This window comes from Rhipicephalus sanguineus, chromosome 5 (genome assembly GCF_013339695.2).
Source record: "Rhipicephalus sanguineus isolate Rsan-2018 chromosome 5, BIME_Rsan_1.4, whole genome shotgun sequence".
Taxonomy (NCBI): domain Eukaryota; kingdom Metazoa; phylum Arthropoda; class Arachnida; order Ixodida; family Ixodidae; genus Rhipicephalus; species Rhipicephalus sanguineus.
Window position 1 is genome coordinate 23575416 of NC_051180.1, and position 16668 is coordinate 23592083.

General features: G+C 43.3%; 1 protein-coding gene and 1 pseudogene across 1 annotated transcript in view; one reads left to right on the plus strand and one right to left on the minus strand.

The window, feature by feature from the left end:
- LOC119393363 (AP-4 complex subunit epsilon-1) overlaps positions 1 to 7360 on the minus strand; it is a 30202-nt gene extending 22842 nt beyond the window's left edge. The window contains exons 1-9 of the mRNA XM_049415875.1: positions 7155 to 7360; positions 7022 to 7090; positions 6801 to 6924; positions 6611 to 6684; positions 6384 to 6505; positions 5382 to 5547; positions 3967 to 4130; positions 3573 to 3646; positions 1641 to 1766 (exon numbers count right to left, since the gene is read on the minus strand). Coding sequence (XP_049271832.1) covers positions 1641 to 1766; positions 3573 to 3646; positions 3967 to 4130; positions 5382 to 5547; positions 6384 to 6505; positions 6611 to 6684; positions 6801 to 6924; positions 7022 to 7090; positions 7155 to 7277 — 1042 coding nt within the window. The 5' untranslated portion in view covers positions 7278 to 7360. The remainder of the gene's footprint in view (positions 1 to 1640; positions 1767 to 3572; positions 3647 to 3966; positions 4131 to 5381; positions 5548 to 6383; positions 6506 to 6610; positions 6685 to 6800; positions 6925 to 7021; positions 7091 to 7154) is intronic.
- Positions 7361 to 7706: 346 nt separating this feature from the next.
- On the plus strand, positions 7707 to 13666 carry LOC119393723 (uncharacterized; annotated as a pseudogene).
- Positions 13667 to 16668: the final 3002 nt, after the last annotated feature.

Consider the following 16668-nt stretch of genomic DNA (forward strand, 5'->3'; position numbering starts at 1 on the left):
CGTGCAAGACATTGTTTCGTACAAAATTACTGATAGTTCATCAGAATACTTACAAAATTACTGATAGTTCATCAGAATACTTACAAAACCTCCTTCTGTTACCTTTTTTATTGTTAGATGCATGCAAAAGTAAATAAGAACTAAAATTTTTCACATGATGTGCATCATCATCCGTCGGTGAAGCCGGTGCTGGTAACAGCCATGCCACAGTTGCGTATTTGCATGGCTCCAAGCACTTCCGAACGCGTGCCGTTTCAAGGTCAATATCAGTCGCCACGAACACTCGCGTACCGCCCGCGTTTTGCCGCGCTTGCTTCGTCTGCGCATGCACGACCTCCGGAGCGCATACAGCCAACGTACAGCGCGCGCTCGGCCAGCGTACGTGTGGTTCGGGCTTTATTGTTGTATGTAACGTCATCTCTCACTACGACTTCTAAAAGTACCATAAAAGCTCGTTAATTCGACCCTCGTTAATTTGGAAAATCGGATAATCCAGAAATGTTTTCTGGTCCCAGCAAGCATATGCATTATTTAATGGCATCAAACTCTGTTGTTTTTTTTTTTGTCACATTTAGCCAAAACCTGGTTAATTCGGACGATCTGCAGAGTGCACCGTGCACGAAGCGCCACAAATGTGCGACGCAAGAGAGCAATAAAAGCGTTTGAAGACAACTGGAATGATGCGGCGCTGTCCGCATTGCTATCTTCATCACTCAGTAGCTCCGTTTTGACTTTGGGCAATGCGCGCTCGATGTCACAAAACTCAAACATGGCGGAAGCTGTAGATGATGAAGATCTTTCAGCCGCGGTCGGTATGATGGCATAAAACTTGTTTGCTACATCATGATGGACGAACCATCAGTCCGGCCATCTTACCTGCGAAAGAACTATCATCACGTGCAGGTGGTGGTGGTGGCAGGTACATATTACGAGAGGGTTGCAGAACACATTTCGGACTAATTAAACACGGGAGTCTGGCACCGTCGTCGCATTGAAAACAAAGTCACAGGATGATGAAAACTGCGACTTTTACACTGCTCTTATGCAAAATAAGTAGAGGGTTTACGTATTCATCAAGAAAATGAAAATGTGTTGATGTAACCGAGATTTGTTTATATTGTTTTCTTTATACTTTCGATAGCTTGGCATTCGGTTAATTCGAACGTTTTTCCCAGTCCTGTAATATCTGAATTAATGAGCTTTTACTGTAGTAGTTTGGCGGAAAACGCTCCCTATACTATAAAGCATCATAGATAGGCCAATATGTTCTTGGGAAGGAAAAGCACACCAGCTAGTTAAATCTATTTACTTTTAGTACATTTGCTGGCCTTGGTAATTTAATTACGGGTGCAGTATTGACCTTCACTATGGTAAGCTTGAACAAATATGAAGGTATAAGAGCAGCAATGGCATTACCAACAAAATCATAGAATAAGAACAATTAGTGAAAATTTATAGAGACAGTTTAGGGCAAGTGCAACAGATATGAACAAATATGTTACAGAAATGACTCTAATTACATTACAGAATGACTCTAAACATTATTGTTAAGGACAACAAGGACACGCTCGCATGCTGGGGGATAAGAAGCAAGAAAAAAGAATTTAGAACATCAAGACTGAAAATTTGCGACTCTTTACCTGAGTAATTCAGATCAGTGCTGTTTGAGTGAAGCATCTTGGCAATGCAGTCAATCGCACTCTTCTGAAGAGGACTGCCAGCTGTAAGGACTTTGGAAAGCGTGTTTAAGGACTCCCAAAGTATGGCTGCAAGGCAAACAAGAAAATTTTTAAAAATTGCTGGTGTGAGGTTGTGGTGTGAAAATGAACAAGGTTCAAGACATTAAAAAATTGAACAACACACTGGGAGAACTGTCCTGTACTATGGACAGTGATCAGGAGTATTTCTATCGATCGCATTCTACCGATTCAACTAAGATTATTCAGATAACACTTTTCAGTTGACTTCATTGATTTCAATATACAGCACGTGGTGGGAATGGCAAACACCGACCAATCGTTGAAATAAACACACAAATTGACGTTTCGGCCGCGCTACGGGGGCCTTGTTCACAAGCTTGTGAACAAGGCCCCCGTAGCGGGGCCGAAACGTCAATTTGTGTGAACAAGGCCCCCGTAGCGGGGCCGAAACGTCAATTTGCGTGTTTATTTCAACGATTGGTCGGTGCTTGCCATTCCCACCATGAATTTTCCCGACCAGACGGGTTTCCGTCGAACCCTGGACTTCAATATACAGCACCAAACTAAAACTATGCATTTAAACTGAAAACTATGCCCAATCTGTACTACTGTACGACGGTAGAAACCAGGCACTGCAGTGACGTCACATGCGACACAAAATATATTGTCGTGCAGGATAGTATACTGAATAGAACTGCACAGGCACAAAAATGAGAAACAAAGGGAAATTATCAACCGCTATTTTCCAAGAAGATATCGTTGAAATGTGATGTACATGGAACCTAGACCAGCTCGCACAGATGTGGTGGCCAGTCACCTCAAGACACAGAACATAAAAGCAAACAAAAAGCATGATAAGAAAAAGTGTAGACTTAACACATTAAAGAAGCATACATTCTCAAGCTTTTCATGCACTGTTGCCATCATATTAAACCTGTCACTTTGCATAGCTGGAAAGATGAAATCCGGTAGCTCCATCAAAGGTATGTGCGTAAACTTGCTACCTAATCTGGCAATTTTTAGTGCTCCTATAGTAATCTCCCTACTTGCTTGAATGTTGCTCCAGCATTCCCAATGCAATTAAATCTTGCTGGATGTCACAGCTTCACCTTGGCCCCTCTTTTTTTAGAACAGCCTGCACAGTTCTATTCAATATGAATTACAATTTCTGCATTCTGTCAGGGCAGTGTGTGATGTACATAGGACTAGCCCAGCCAAAATTAGCACATGTGCATGCAATATTGGATACTTAGCAGTGTAACTTGTAAAGAGTATGTGTACTCCAATCTGTCAAGGCAAGTAGTCATACTTTTTCTGCACTGAGATCAAAGGCTCAGACAGTCTTCTACTATGCCAGTCTATCTCATTTTAAGACGGTAACCAAAGACATATGTTGCAACAACTAACCACGCATGTATTGGCCAGATTGGAGAAATTTGGGGAGGTTTAACAAAAAAGTTAAAAAATTGAACATATACATATTTATTCTTTTATCGCATATACATATACACAATAAAATTCCCTGACTACCTGATGCAGATCTTGAAAAACAGAAAGTTGTAAAAGCGTCCAAACACTTCTTTCACCAAATTGATATTTTTCTGCACCTTATCCTCAGAAATCACAAACAAAAAACCCTTGTTTGGTACAAAAGTGTCTGAAGCATAAAAATATAACTGGCACGAACATGACATCGCTAGTACCATGAGGGGCTATGAGTTTCAAGCACAGGACTCACTCCAGCTAGCTACTATGACCATGAAGCCATAGAGTAACCAAGAAAGAACATGCATCCACCGAATGAAGCAAGTACAACCCAGAGAAAAATATCACCTTTATCCAGTATTCAAAAAGAAACAGGAGGCAACATACCATAATAGATGGTCTGGTTAACGATTCTGGAATCCAAGATCTCCTTCAATGCACTTAGTACATTCTTTGCTTGCCTAAAAAGCCATGAAGAGAAAATTTATGCAGGTGAAATTACAAAGCTCTTAACGAATTCCAAAAGCATCACTTTCGTGCATGCTCAAATATACCGACCCTTAAAGCTGTAACATGTTAGCCATTAAAGATGCAGTCCAAAAGCCAGGAAGTGGAGTGTCTCTTCAGCAACATTTCATGTTTTTTAACCACGAAAGGCATGAGTATCAGCAACCAAACTCTCTTATAGTCTACAGTTACAGAAACAAACACCAATAGCATGGCGTAAGCTTAACTGACAAAGCAGAAAGCCAGTATCAGTGAATATACATGCAATACTTGCTCTGTGTCAAGCTGTAGATGGCCTAGGGCACCGAGAACTGCCAGTTGGAGCCAAGGTGCCGAGATCCCTCCAAATTCATAATCGCTGTGCACCCTCTTCAACCTGAGTTGACTTAGCACATCCAGCAAAGGAGCACAGAGATGACCAATTTCACCACCATTGTCCTGTGATTCACATAAGAAGAGAGAGGTTCATAAATAACATAAATAACAAAGGGTGTTCAAGTATTGAAATTTTCTATTCAAACTGCACAGCCAAAGAAAAAAAAAGAGATCAAGTATTCAATTTCATATCAATATATTTCTGCCCTTTAAGCAAATTTCTAAATAAATATAAAGGTGCTCTGTAATACGGCTAGCAATAACAGAGTCTCGTTTATGCTATGTGGCACATACATAACATTTAACAACTGGAGGTCAGGTCAAATGACAGGCTTGTAGGTGACAATAATGTGCACAAATGACTCCGACAGTAATGAGATAAGAAGTGCCCCATCTTTCACTCTGCGAACTGCAGCAACTGTTGTTTTACCATAAAATACCTATTTGAATAGAAACAGATATGGAACAAAGTGAGAGAGGGAATTCTCAAAATGAATACAAATCAAATAGCAAAGGTTATTCAATTTGTGTTTTAAATATGAAATATTTTTACACACCTGTATTTCAGTTTGCAAAGCATACTCGATTACTTTTTACTGCCGGCTAAGCAGTAGTTCGGCTTTCACATTACACACTACTGACGCTTTCTGTGTACCCTTGCTACCTACATGATTTAAACTTTCATTTTTTGCTGAATTTTCTGTGTATTTAGTTGTATCTCTGTGACCACTTCACGTGCAGTGCTTACTGTAATAGTACTCACCAATCTATGTTTACCTATCGATACTTCACCTCAAGAATTGTTCCGTTATGCTTTGCCCACCCACTGCTGTTTGATCCAATAGAAGAGGGTGTCACAATCAGGAGACGTGCTTTGCCTGTCTCTTCTTATGTAAATATGGTTAATGCTCAAAATTACATCTGGGAGTTATAACTGTCTGGAGCTACGAGCAGTGTCATTACATAGTTGTGTATACAGATATCATTATCATCATCAGCCTGTCTACGCCCACTGCAGGGCAAAGGCCTCTCCCATGTTCCGCCAATCAACCCGGTCCTGTGCTTTCTGCTGCCACGTTATACCTGCAAGCTTCTTAATCTCATATACCCACCTAATTTTCTGTCTCCCCCTCACGCGTTTGCATCTCTTGGAATCCAGTCAGTTACCCTTAATGACCACCGGTTATCCTGCTGACGTGCTACGTGCCCGGCCCATATCCACTTCTTCTATATGGATATATACTAGCACTAATAAGCACGCAGCTTCACACTAGCATGCCACACGTAAGCAATTCTTATGAGAAAAGCTTTTACCTTGGCACACGCTCGAATACATTGAGCTGCCGATGACACTACATTTACTTCCGTGTCGGCTAGTCCTTTTTCCAAGATCCGCACGTGGGCCAATGAAATCTGAGTGGAACCACACTGGGAGTAACAGTGCTGAAGTGCTACAAGCGCTGCCTTGCGTACAGCAGAGCTGAAAAAACAAACAGTTAAGTTAATATGGACAGTAGAGTACTTCAATCACTTCCTGACATATACCTGGTTATTGTTGGAGATAATGCTTGCTATAACACTAAAAGTCAATTCCAAGAATTTCTCCAGAACTAATTTTGCCAGATTAAAAACAAATGACAGCATAGTTACTCTATGGCCTCGTATAAAATGGAAAGTTTACGTATCACTTTTATGATACCACAGATTATACAAGCACATCTGGCTTTACTCAATATTGCATGTAACAAAACAGTGCAGGCAAAGTATTCACAAAGGCTATGAAAGAGACTGTTATAACTGGGGGTATTTTGTGATATGATACATGTACAACTTAGCTATAAGTTTGTGACAAATCAGTTCAGTATAATACGTAGCAAAGAGTTCAATGAAAGTTCGTCTGGTTAGGTAATACGATAATGAAGAAGTTGCGGCCACAGTCCAAGTCAAGGCAAAAAGTACACGGGAAACACTCTGGGGCATGTTTAGTGCGATCGAGGAATCCGTATGGGTCCCAAAACATCTCTCGTGCGTTTTTCACCTTGGCTTGGTCAGTGGCCGCAACGTCCTCATCAATTCATCATAAGCCCACCAGGTGGAGAAAGGTTTATGCAAGGCTGGATGGATGACGTTTCCCTTGGTCCAGGGTTCAAGTAACAAGACCAGGGCAAATTTTTTGTTAGCGAAGAAGCTTACTTTTGGAAAATATTATGAATTTTTTTTGTAGCTTTGTGCTACAAACAGATGTATGGTTATTTATTTTCTTTCATGACGATGAGATTGTCATCAGCAACAACTCATTAGTGCAAACAGTATTACCTGTAATGCCTCGTCTTCTCAATGACGAGCGGCTGAACGGCCACGGCAAATTCACCGTGAATAAGTCTTGGTATGATTTCAAGCGCCATGACAACAACAAGGGAAACTTTGCTTGTCAGGTCCTGCACAAATCAAGAGTTTTAGGCCCATGAACATCTTCAGGCGTGTTTCTTTTTCCTTTTTTTATTTTCTAATGTGAACCATTTGTAAACAGACTCGTTACTTACCCTCTGAATGCTGTTGATTAGAAGCACAACAAGTTCGTGGCTCGGATCTAAAAACACGGTCGTTGCCAGGTAACCTGAAATCAACTATTTTTATAGTGCTTACAATAGAGCAACCTACCTAAGATCAATGACACCACAATGTACGTACGTCACACTGAGGAGAAGGAAAAGCACTCGAACAAGAATTCACCTATAAGCTTTTGGCTTAGTTGTCCTTGCTGTAGAAGCTTGACGGCATGAACATATGCGAACGGTGTCGGATGTCCCAGCATTTCCAGGTACATGGCCTGAAGGAGGTACTCCTCTATACGCTCCTGTCAAAGAGGGGCGATTTAAACACTTGACAGTTATAGCGAACCACCTGCGGTTTTCCACAACAACCCCCTTACACCGGTGAACCGCATTTCTTACCGTTTTCAAACAGTCTTTCATGTCTTGCTCCAAGGCCGACAGTTTTCTGGCAATGATTTCGTTTTCATCCTTTGAAGACAACACAAACTGACATTCGCACACAAACTCTTTCTCGAGCTAAAGTGAAACTAACCTCTTTCGATGCAGCAGAGGCGATCTCCAGCGTGAAGTCTTGAAGGAGAAACTCTCCCCTCAGAATGTTCCGGCTTACGTAAGCCTGGAGAGAATTCACTGTCTTTTCAACTATTTTAGACATTATACAATACGTTTCATTGGCTCATTATTAAGATAACCGCAAACACCAGAAACCGTACCAGCAACTTATCATACACTGTAACTATACTGTAACTGTGGGCTGCACTAGCCACTGTTATAGTGTTTTCCACTGTACTGCAGCCACTGCAGCCGCTGGACGCTGACATTGTTGTTGTTGTTGCCACACTCGTTGCACAATAGGCTATTTTCGTTCTCGACTTTGCTGTTTACTTCGTACGTAAGGTAATAACAATATTCTAATGCAATAAATTTTATCGTTCTGAACTTTATTACAGTGCCAATAACTTCTGGTAAAGCAATGTTCACAATGGATAGTTTTGACGTAGTCGAGATTGTAAACAGCCGGCTTTGAATCCTCAATGAAATGCACGCTTGCGTCCTTGCGTCTCGTGAAATCTTTGGAGAAGAAATGGCCGGTCGTGGTAGAGGCAGAGCAGCGTTTCCTGAGGTTCGTCATCAGTTGCGACGACCGAAAGAGGAACCCGAAGACGTTGTGGGGCCCGGAGGCGACACTAAGCCAGATGAAAACAAGCAACCGCAGCCATCCTCTCCAATCACCGCTGCTCCGGCCAAGGTAGTGACGCCGGTCATGTAAGCTTGCTCGCCGGCATGTGAATGGTTCGACATTGGCGGTAGTGACTTTAGTTCGTGTTGCCTGCCTTTGTGACATGGAGCAGTCCGCTTCGCGACATTCGAGGAATAGAACATGGGGCCTACGACAGATGTCTTGCAGAAAGACCGGCCGGTTTAGTGAAGCGAAACTTCCTTTGCTCATCGCGGTTTCCGGCTGCTATTGTTATATTGCACGATTGACCGGTCCCAAATCCTAGGCGGTCCGTGGTAGGGCGGTATGTCGTGTAAAGCCATCACAAATCCGTATTCGGTGGCCCATGCCTTCGTTGTCACACGGTTGTTGTTATCCCTTCACTGCCATGCCGTAGTCATGTTTTCGCGTCGCCACTTCACTGTCATTCAATAATTACTCGTCAGCCATTCTCATCACTTCATCTTCATAATGCCGTTGTCATCAGGCAGTCGTCATACTTATAAGCCCGGCGTCCTCAAGCCGTCGCGTTCATTCCATCGCTGTCATCCCATTGTGTTTGTACCAATGCCGTTGCTGTCGTAATATCCTCTTGTACACGTGCGTGATACACGAGGTTGTTTGACTACTGCAATCTTACGTTGAGCGATGCGTCTCTTCAAAATGTGTCCATATTCAGTCGTGTGCTTACCAGCGGTCGCTAGAGGGAAGAGCGTTTCTCGCAAACACCAATGAAAGCTTTGCTTAGAACGCATTCCTATACCCCATGGGGTCTCCAACTTCATCAGCCCATACACATATAAGTGTGCAGTGAGAAGTCTCGCAAATCAATGAGGTATAACATTTGAATAGTTGACTTCTAATCTACTTTAGCTGGTATACACATATTCTCAGATATAGAAAAAACGTATGCTGACATAATCTATATGTACCGATTCATTAAGTAACTAGGTGTAACTTAGCACTCGCATATCCACGCACACATCCACACACTCGTATATGCAAAACGACACCGCACAAACAGTGCTCGCTGGTCTTGTGCATATGAGTGTGTGGATATGTGCGAGTTCTAAGTTGCACCTACTAGTTACTTCATTATGACGATTTAACACCTAGCCCAACAGCAAGCTGTATTCAGCTCACATGAACTTGGATTTGCTAGTTTTATTGCACAAAATCCTGCAGCTTATAAACTTTTTTTTTTTTTCAAGCCACCTGGCATTAGTGCAAAATGGCATGTGGGCCAAAATTATGCTGCAAGCCTTTTGTTCTGGGTTCAGAAAGCATACTTTTGTAATTTACTGTAATAATACAGTCTGTTTCAGCTTTGTTCACTCAGACTGTGTCAACTCACACCTAGAGTTCGCTGCTTATGCAGTGATTCCCATTGCTTTGAACAAAAATGCAAGTTGTGAAGCTTGTTTTGTTACACGTCTCGGGTTCTCTGCCCTGATCTTCGATTCTGTTCCCTGGAATAATAAGTGCCAGGAATGACTGCTGTGTTGTAGCATGGAAAATAACGGCGGAGTCTGAAAGAGCACATTCCAAGTAATGGTACAAGATTTGCTCTTTGTTTTATTACATTATTCATTAATGCACTCTAGCTTGCCACTGACAGCAGTATTACTTTAGCTATTTAGTTTGTGTTCTTTACCAATTATCCTGTTGATCATTAAACTTCCTCATAGCTTCATTTTTATTTTTAACATATTAAGCCGTGTGAATACATCACATATTCTTGATGAGTCTACTAACAGTCGGAATGCATTCCTTTCCAGCAAGAAAATGAGATCAGAGGACTCTGCTCACAATTCAAGTACTTGCAAGCTTCCGACACAAATTTTGACAAGGCCATTTCAGCAATTACTGAGAAGCTGAAGGCCCCCAGTGACATTGATGACGTCGTGAATGCAATGTACGAAATTTGCCTACTAGGGCCAGATCAGGCTGAAGGGACGTGCCATGCTATCACACAGCTTTCCCATGTGGAGATTGACTGGTTGCAAGTTGAGGAACAAGGTTTTGACGAGGATGCAGCAAGAATTCGAAGGTGATGTCTTGTGTTCTTTGGCTGTTGTTATCTCAAGTGCATTTATTGTGGCTGTGCAAAGTACTTAAGGTATGACATCATGTTACTCATCGTACATCATGACATGTTACTTAATGTATCACATGTATCACATTATAGCATCATGGGTATTTGCCTTATTTCTTGTGTCTCATCTTTTTGCTGGTATTTCAAGTAACATGAGCCAACTCAGCTGGCTCAGATATGGACTGTTCTATATGACATCAGTTACATAAAAGAAAATTTTGGAGAAAACTCAAGAAAATAAATTATTGATGAGTATTACAGGGAAGATTATTCTAGGCAAATTGAAGTATTGTACAATATGTGAAAGGTTTGACGTTTCTACAGTAAAAAAGTCAACATTATGCTAAAGCTTACTATATCTTAGATATAGCACAACATAACAAAATAACTGTTCTCACGTCACATACAAGAGGTCATAATCTGAAGTTCCAACAAAAGCTAACGAGATGTGAAGAACGTCCTCTCGTGGGATAAACAGTGGTGCTTGCAAAAGTTAGATGGGCTGGCAAGGCTGGCGGCTTCATATGCGCCATCTTGTAGCACGCCTGGTATCTGAGGTTGAAAACGAAAGGCAGTACGAAGCATTTGCTCATTGCTGCATTCTTCATGCCAGCATTAAGACAGCGGGTGTTTGTGATAGAGTGGGATGTGTTCATGTAGGTCTGTGCATGTGTGACATCCTGCTTGTTAGTATAGAGAGTGACCCGCCACAGTGGTCTAGTGTTTATGGTGCTCGACTGCTGACCCGAAGGTCGTGAGATCGAATCCCAACCACCGCAGCTGCATTTCAGTGGAGGCGGAATGCTAGAGGCCCGCATACTTAGATTTAGGTGCACGTTAAAAAACACCAGACGGTCAAAATTTCCTGAGCGTCCCCACTACAGCATCCCTAATAATCGTATCCTGGTTCTCAGACATAAAACCCCAACAATTATCCAGTTAGAAAGCAAGTAACAGCCTCAGTTTATATGACAATAAATGTATGCAGTTTATTTTTCATGTAGTTCTGCAACTAATTTCGATAGCTATTGATGTTTCTACAGTAAAAGTCAACATTTTCAAGCAAAAACTGTGATGTTTTGTTCAATCAAGCAATTTGACAATTTTTGGTTTTGAAGCTGTATACTGATTTTGATTGTGTGGCACCCAACTGTGTGTAGATTCGGCAATGAGCTTTCTTTCTTGCCTTTCTTGACTTTGCAGAGTTCGAAGAAAAAGCCGAATCATCACCGCAGGCATTTCTGAGTAACACCATATTTCTTTGCGAGTTTTACACTCGTTACCTTTTGCAAGGAAAGCCTGTGAACCCACTTAGGGTGCCCGTATGGAGGTACCTCGAGTATATGCTGGGAAGTCGGAAGCCATTTTTTCTGAACTATTGCTTTCGACTGGTAAGCGTTCCTTTTAATATTCATGGTTATGTGAGCTTGAAATACTAGTGTACTATCAAACAGATACTGCCCCTGTGTGCTGACGATTAATCATCATACTGATGGTACAGTGCTGCTGGATGGGGGGCAAATAATTTAACGCACACTTGATGTGTTTATTTGCGCTACACTGTGTCGTCAGGGACCTCAGTCAGCTTTAACTATCCCGCCAACGTGCCTTAGTTGACAGCTAAGTAGTGCAGCTAAGCATGCCTATGTTCTACATAACAGGAGATAAATTCCTACATGATGTAGCGCGAAAGACATACTATGACAGTATCTGCAAAGGTGATCTCCGCATAGGGCCCAATAGAGAGTTTTAGCAAGTTACGGAAATACAGTACACAAATACGGTAAGGCAGTACGATAGGCTCCCCGTTCCAGCGACAATGCGTACCCCAAACGACAGGTGTGTCGTTAACAATGCGTAGGCTGACGGGCAACAATGAGGCGTGACAACCCCCACAGTAATTTTTGAAAAAGCTTTTGTGGTGTTGGGGTGCCTTCACCGGCAAAAGGTCGACGACCTGGAAAGGAGGAGCGGTACCGTCATACGGCAGCGTATTTGCGTACCGTATGTTCGTGTCTAGCTAAAACTCTCTATTGTCACGAAGCCAGTTTGATGCGGAATGTTATTGTCTTAACATATGCTCTTGGCACACTCCTTATTTCTGGTACTTGTTTTTGTGTTCTGCCACAAGTACCATGTAGGGAATTGCAGGAGGACAGTGTGGGCTACCTTTAGACCCAGGCTGCAGTTGTTCCATTTATTCACCGAATCACCCTGCAGTGCTGGTCAGACCGAGGCTTATGATGCAATTTTTTAACAGTATTGCGCGAACGCCGAGCGGTGTGATATGGTAGCGTCTAATATTCTCGAAGGTAACGAGATCTGCCGACGATGCGCAAGCGCACAAAGCACACGGAACTGCGAGCGCCGCATGCTACGCTGTTTCCTTCAGCATATCTTTAGGTAATCTTTGTGCGAGCGCCGTACAACGGAGCACATCGGAGAAATGGTCGAAAGTATGCACATGCGTGCTATGCACAGCCAAATGCAAGTAGGCCTCGACTGTGCTAGGCGGATTCACTTTTCGCAGCATTAGCCGCTCTTTTTTTTTTAATTTCTTATGAACACTTTTCACAGATAATTGCCTAAAGCCATGAGCAGCCTCGAGGTGTCAACAGTCACTCACAGCTAAAAGATATGTTGGAGTATAAACAGCGTAGCAGACGGTGCTTGCAGTTCAGTGTGCTTTGTGCGCTTGTGCATCGTCGGCAGATCCCGTTACCTTTCCAGAATATTACTCTACAATATCGCGTGCTCAGCACTCGCGCGATACTGTTAAAAAAGTGCAAGAATGTACATACCAGCAGTCGCTGGAGCTTCGACAACCATTCATTTGTTTTGATGGTGTAGCTCCCATTAATAGCGACTACTACAGATTTTGTAGGAAGGAGCAGCGCTAGAACGAGACAAAGACGAGAGGACACAAACACGGCGCTGACTAGCAACCATGTGTTATTGCGTCTGCACGTCGGTATATACACGAAAAACACAATCAGTATATACATATCAGGGAACAAGGTATCGCCGTATACAATGCCATGTCAGTTTTGATAGGTACATCATTTCATTTTTGCAGAGCGAAGCTGCACTGACACAGCATTAAAATATGGCTGTTAGTCAGCGACATGTTTGTATCCTTTCGTCTTTGTCTTTTTCTAGCGCTCTTTCTTAATTCAAAATTAGTATGTACTAACCAGCTCAATTCAAGACGCTACGACTACTAGTACAGGTTTTTTTGCACTGTATTCATAGACTGTGCTGGCTGACGAGACCTTCCTTCTATGCCGTTGATTAGTCCCAGTGGGTAATGGTTCTCGCACTCGATGCTGGCAAATCAGATCCACTGTGATGTCGTCAAGTTCGTTGCGAACACATGTCCTTAATCACAGCGTTTTCATGTTTTAACAGTTGCCGTGTCTGTTTATCAATGGCTCTAGAAATAACACTGTGTGTGCATTTGTTACTTTGAATGCAAGGCCTGCCATCTTCCTCTCTCTCCTGTGCAGGTGCAGAGCAAAGTCAGTTTTTTTGTGAAGCACAATCGTCCCGAGCTTGAAGGTACCTTCCTTACGAAACTACGAGAAGTTGTCCTCGATGAAAAGGTGCCAAAGACTCACCGGTCTTCTGCATTGGAAACACTCGAACTTATTTTGAAAGAGCTTACACGAAATGCCTCCTAGTTTGTTTATTCTCTCAAATAAATCGCCGTGTAAAAGCATATTTTACTAACTGCATTGATTTTACGCTCTTCTTTCATCCTCGTATATTACCACCTTTCTCGGGCACCATGCAATACTCTGATGGGTACAACACAAGCAAAATATTCTGTGAACACGAGCAAAAGTTCTGTGATGGATCCCAAATTTTTTAGGTTTGGTTCTAGAGTTTCCATCATGTGTTCCTTTACTAAGGCAGTTCAGTCCCCCTTGAAAAAATTATCTCCTTTTGTCATCAATGCAGATGATACAAGTCATGCGACCTCAAGTGAACTGAGCAATATCAATACTGAACTGTTGTAATAGTGAGCCCAAAAAATGAAGGACGTCCATGAGACAGAAACGACTTACAATGTGGACAAGGTAGAGCATGTGCAAGGAGAACAGCCATGGGCACGTATGAACTAGCTGATGTGGCACATGTGGCTTGGCTGTGGTGGAATGCACTAAAATGCATTCACAGAATTAGCATGTCGGATTTGCAAATGGACTATGAAGAATTGAGTGCTTAGACGTTCTACATGCTTTCAGTAAAGAGAGCCAAGCACAGTAGGTGATGTTCCAGTCTGTTATGCATCAGCACTAAGACTTTTAGTTTTGAGGCATCTCGGCGATAGTGTAAGAGATTCTCTCGCACACGTTTACTGTGCCAGAATCCTGGCATAAATTATGCACCAACATCAATGTACCTTATTAGAAAACCAATACCAAATTATATTTTTCTGCGTGATTTATATAAGTTAGCCGATCAAATAAATACAGAGCAGGTGTTCCAGCTGTCTGTACTTTGGTGCATAGTGCAACTTACTAGACATGACATCAGTAGTGTCACTGACTTGCAATGGTTGCTAATCTGCTTTATGAACTGGAACACCCATAGGCGTGCGCAGAGTTCCCCATTAGAAGGGGGCAAAGATCCGCCGCAGCGCCCCCCACCCTACTAAGTCAATGAATGGGGCAGATTTCGCCCCCCCCCCCTCTTAGGTGGCTAGAAGGGTCAATGTACGGGGCAGATTTTGCGCCCCCCCTCATAGGTGATTAGGGGGGGCGCCCCCCCCCCCCCCCCCTGTGCACACGCCTATGGGAACACCCGAGGTGTGTTCAGTGTCTTGTAATTTTTATTTATTGCAGTGAAATCATAAAAGTTGACATTCATCATGAGGACACGTTGCTAGTAGTAGAAATAGGGGCTCAGTTTCGCAATATAATTTGAACGGAGCGTTCTCTCAGTGCTAACAGGTGCGTACATTTGAAACAACCCATAAAGGAGTAAGCCGAGAGGGCAGAGGGAAGAAGAATGGGCTCAAAAAAAATAAAAATAAATAAACCAGCGATAAATGCAATGAGTGGGAAGAGTGGCTATTTGGCAACGCCGTTCAGTACAACTAAATACAATTTATATAAGTGAGCGCTGCGGGCAAATGCAGAGACGCACCTTGTGGATGTAGTGAAAGGTTTCCTGCAAATTGTTTTGGCATCTTAACACTAAAGTGAAACAATGAATCAATTTAGACTGATAAATTATACCCTGAAAACTCTACTGTCGTCAATTTCGCCATCATAGGTTTGTTAATAGAAGAGAAAATGAAGGTCAGAGTAACATTTGTAAGTTTCGCGCCGAAATCACTGCAGGTGATGTCACTGATTTCATAGTGTTTTCTTTCGTATTTTGGTGACACTGAGCCAAATAAATTTCCTGAAACTTGATAGGTTAAGTCTCTGGCCCTCTCAGAGGACAACGAACTTCATTTTTACCGAGTGGGGACTACGTAGGTCTAAGCAGACGCAGTTAAATTCTGTGACGTCACGGCGATTGGTGCGGGACCTTCAACTTGGCGTCGCCACCAGCATTTTCTTTTGCTAGTTTTCTCGCTTACCAAGCGTCTTTTCGTGGCAAGCGTGGTGATTTTCTTATTATGAAAGAGTAATTTACTAACACGAGAAAAATCCTTTTTCTCTTTAGTGTCCCTTTTAAAGGTTAGAAACTCCATGTATGTGAAGTCGCCATAACAGTATCTCATGACGCGGATAGGACGGGACAGCTGCGTCTGTTAACGTGACTGCACACAACTATAATCGGATACAACTTAAGAAGGCAGGAGAGGCCTCACCCAGACGACTGAAGCGCGGCAGTCGATCGCCTCCGCAACTAAAGAAATAGCCCCGCTCATGCACGCGCCGATGTTCTCCGAAGGCTGAGCCCCCGGCCGTCCCGCTCATGACGTCAGTCCCGAGTGCGCGCCCATTGGTGCAGGCTTGTGTTCATGCACCTTTGGGGAGGAAATGCCGCTGCCTTCTTAAGTTGTACCCGACTATAGCTATTGGCAGCGAGATCAAGCAGAGTCGGCACCTAGCGGCGAGCGGACGAAACCCCGCGGTGTGGATGGCTCCTTGCGTCGTCTGCTAGCCGCACCGTGTTCGCATGTGTGCGTGCGTCATGCGCGTCCTCAGATCACAGCTTATTCCGTTGTGCTAGCACAATATCGAATGCTTGTACGTATTCCTACACGATATGCATAAGCATTTCGCCTTACGACACTTGTATGCACTCTAATAAGTGAGTACACGCCTGTGTCGGTATGGCGCTAGGTCTAACCATCGTACCGTTGTTATGACCGGCTGTCGGTGGCGAAGCACTGACCAAGAGAATCGGCGGACGAGGTGTTCTCACGCTGCTAGAACACCTGTATCCTTCCTGGAAACGAAATTCCTGGGACGGCGAGTGACCAACAATGGGCAGAATCTCGGCCTCAAAGTCTGGGACGGCGATGCCGGAGACAATGGACCACCTGGGCTTGGCTTGGTACGCTGCCGAAGCCACCTGACGGGTATGTTTCGACGGGAGTCTCCGCAACCCTTTCGCTGCGTCGGGAAAAGATCTGCATGGGCAAGCACGAGGAACCTGTTCTGCTTCTCCCCCACCTGCGTGTCGACAACCGCAGGACTCTTGCCGCTTCAAGTGTGCCATGACCCCTCCGCGACAGTGAAATGGACTGTGCCATGGTGGGAGGTGTCG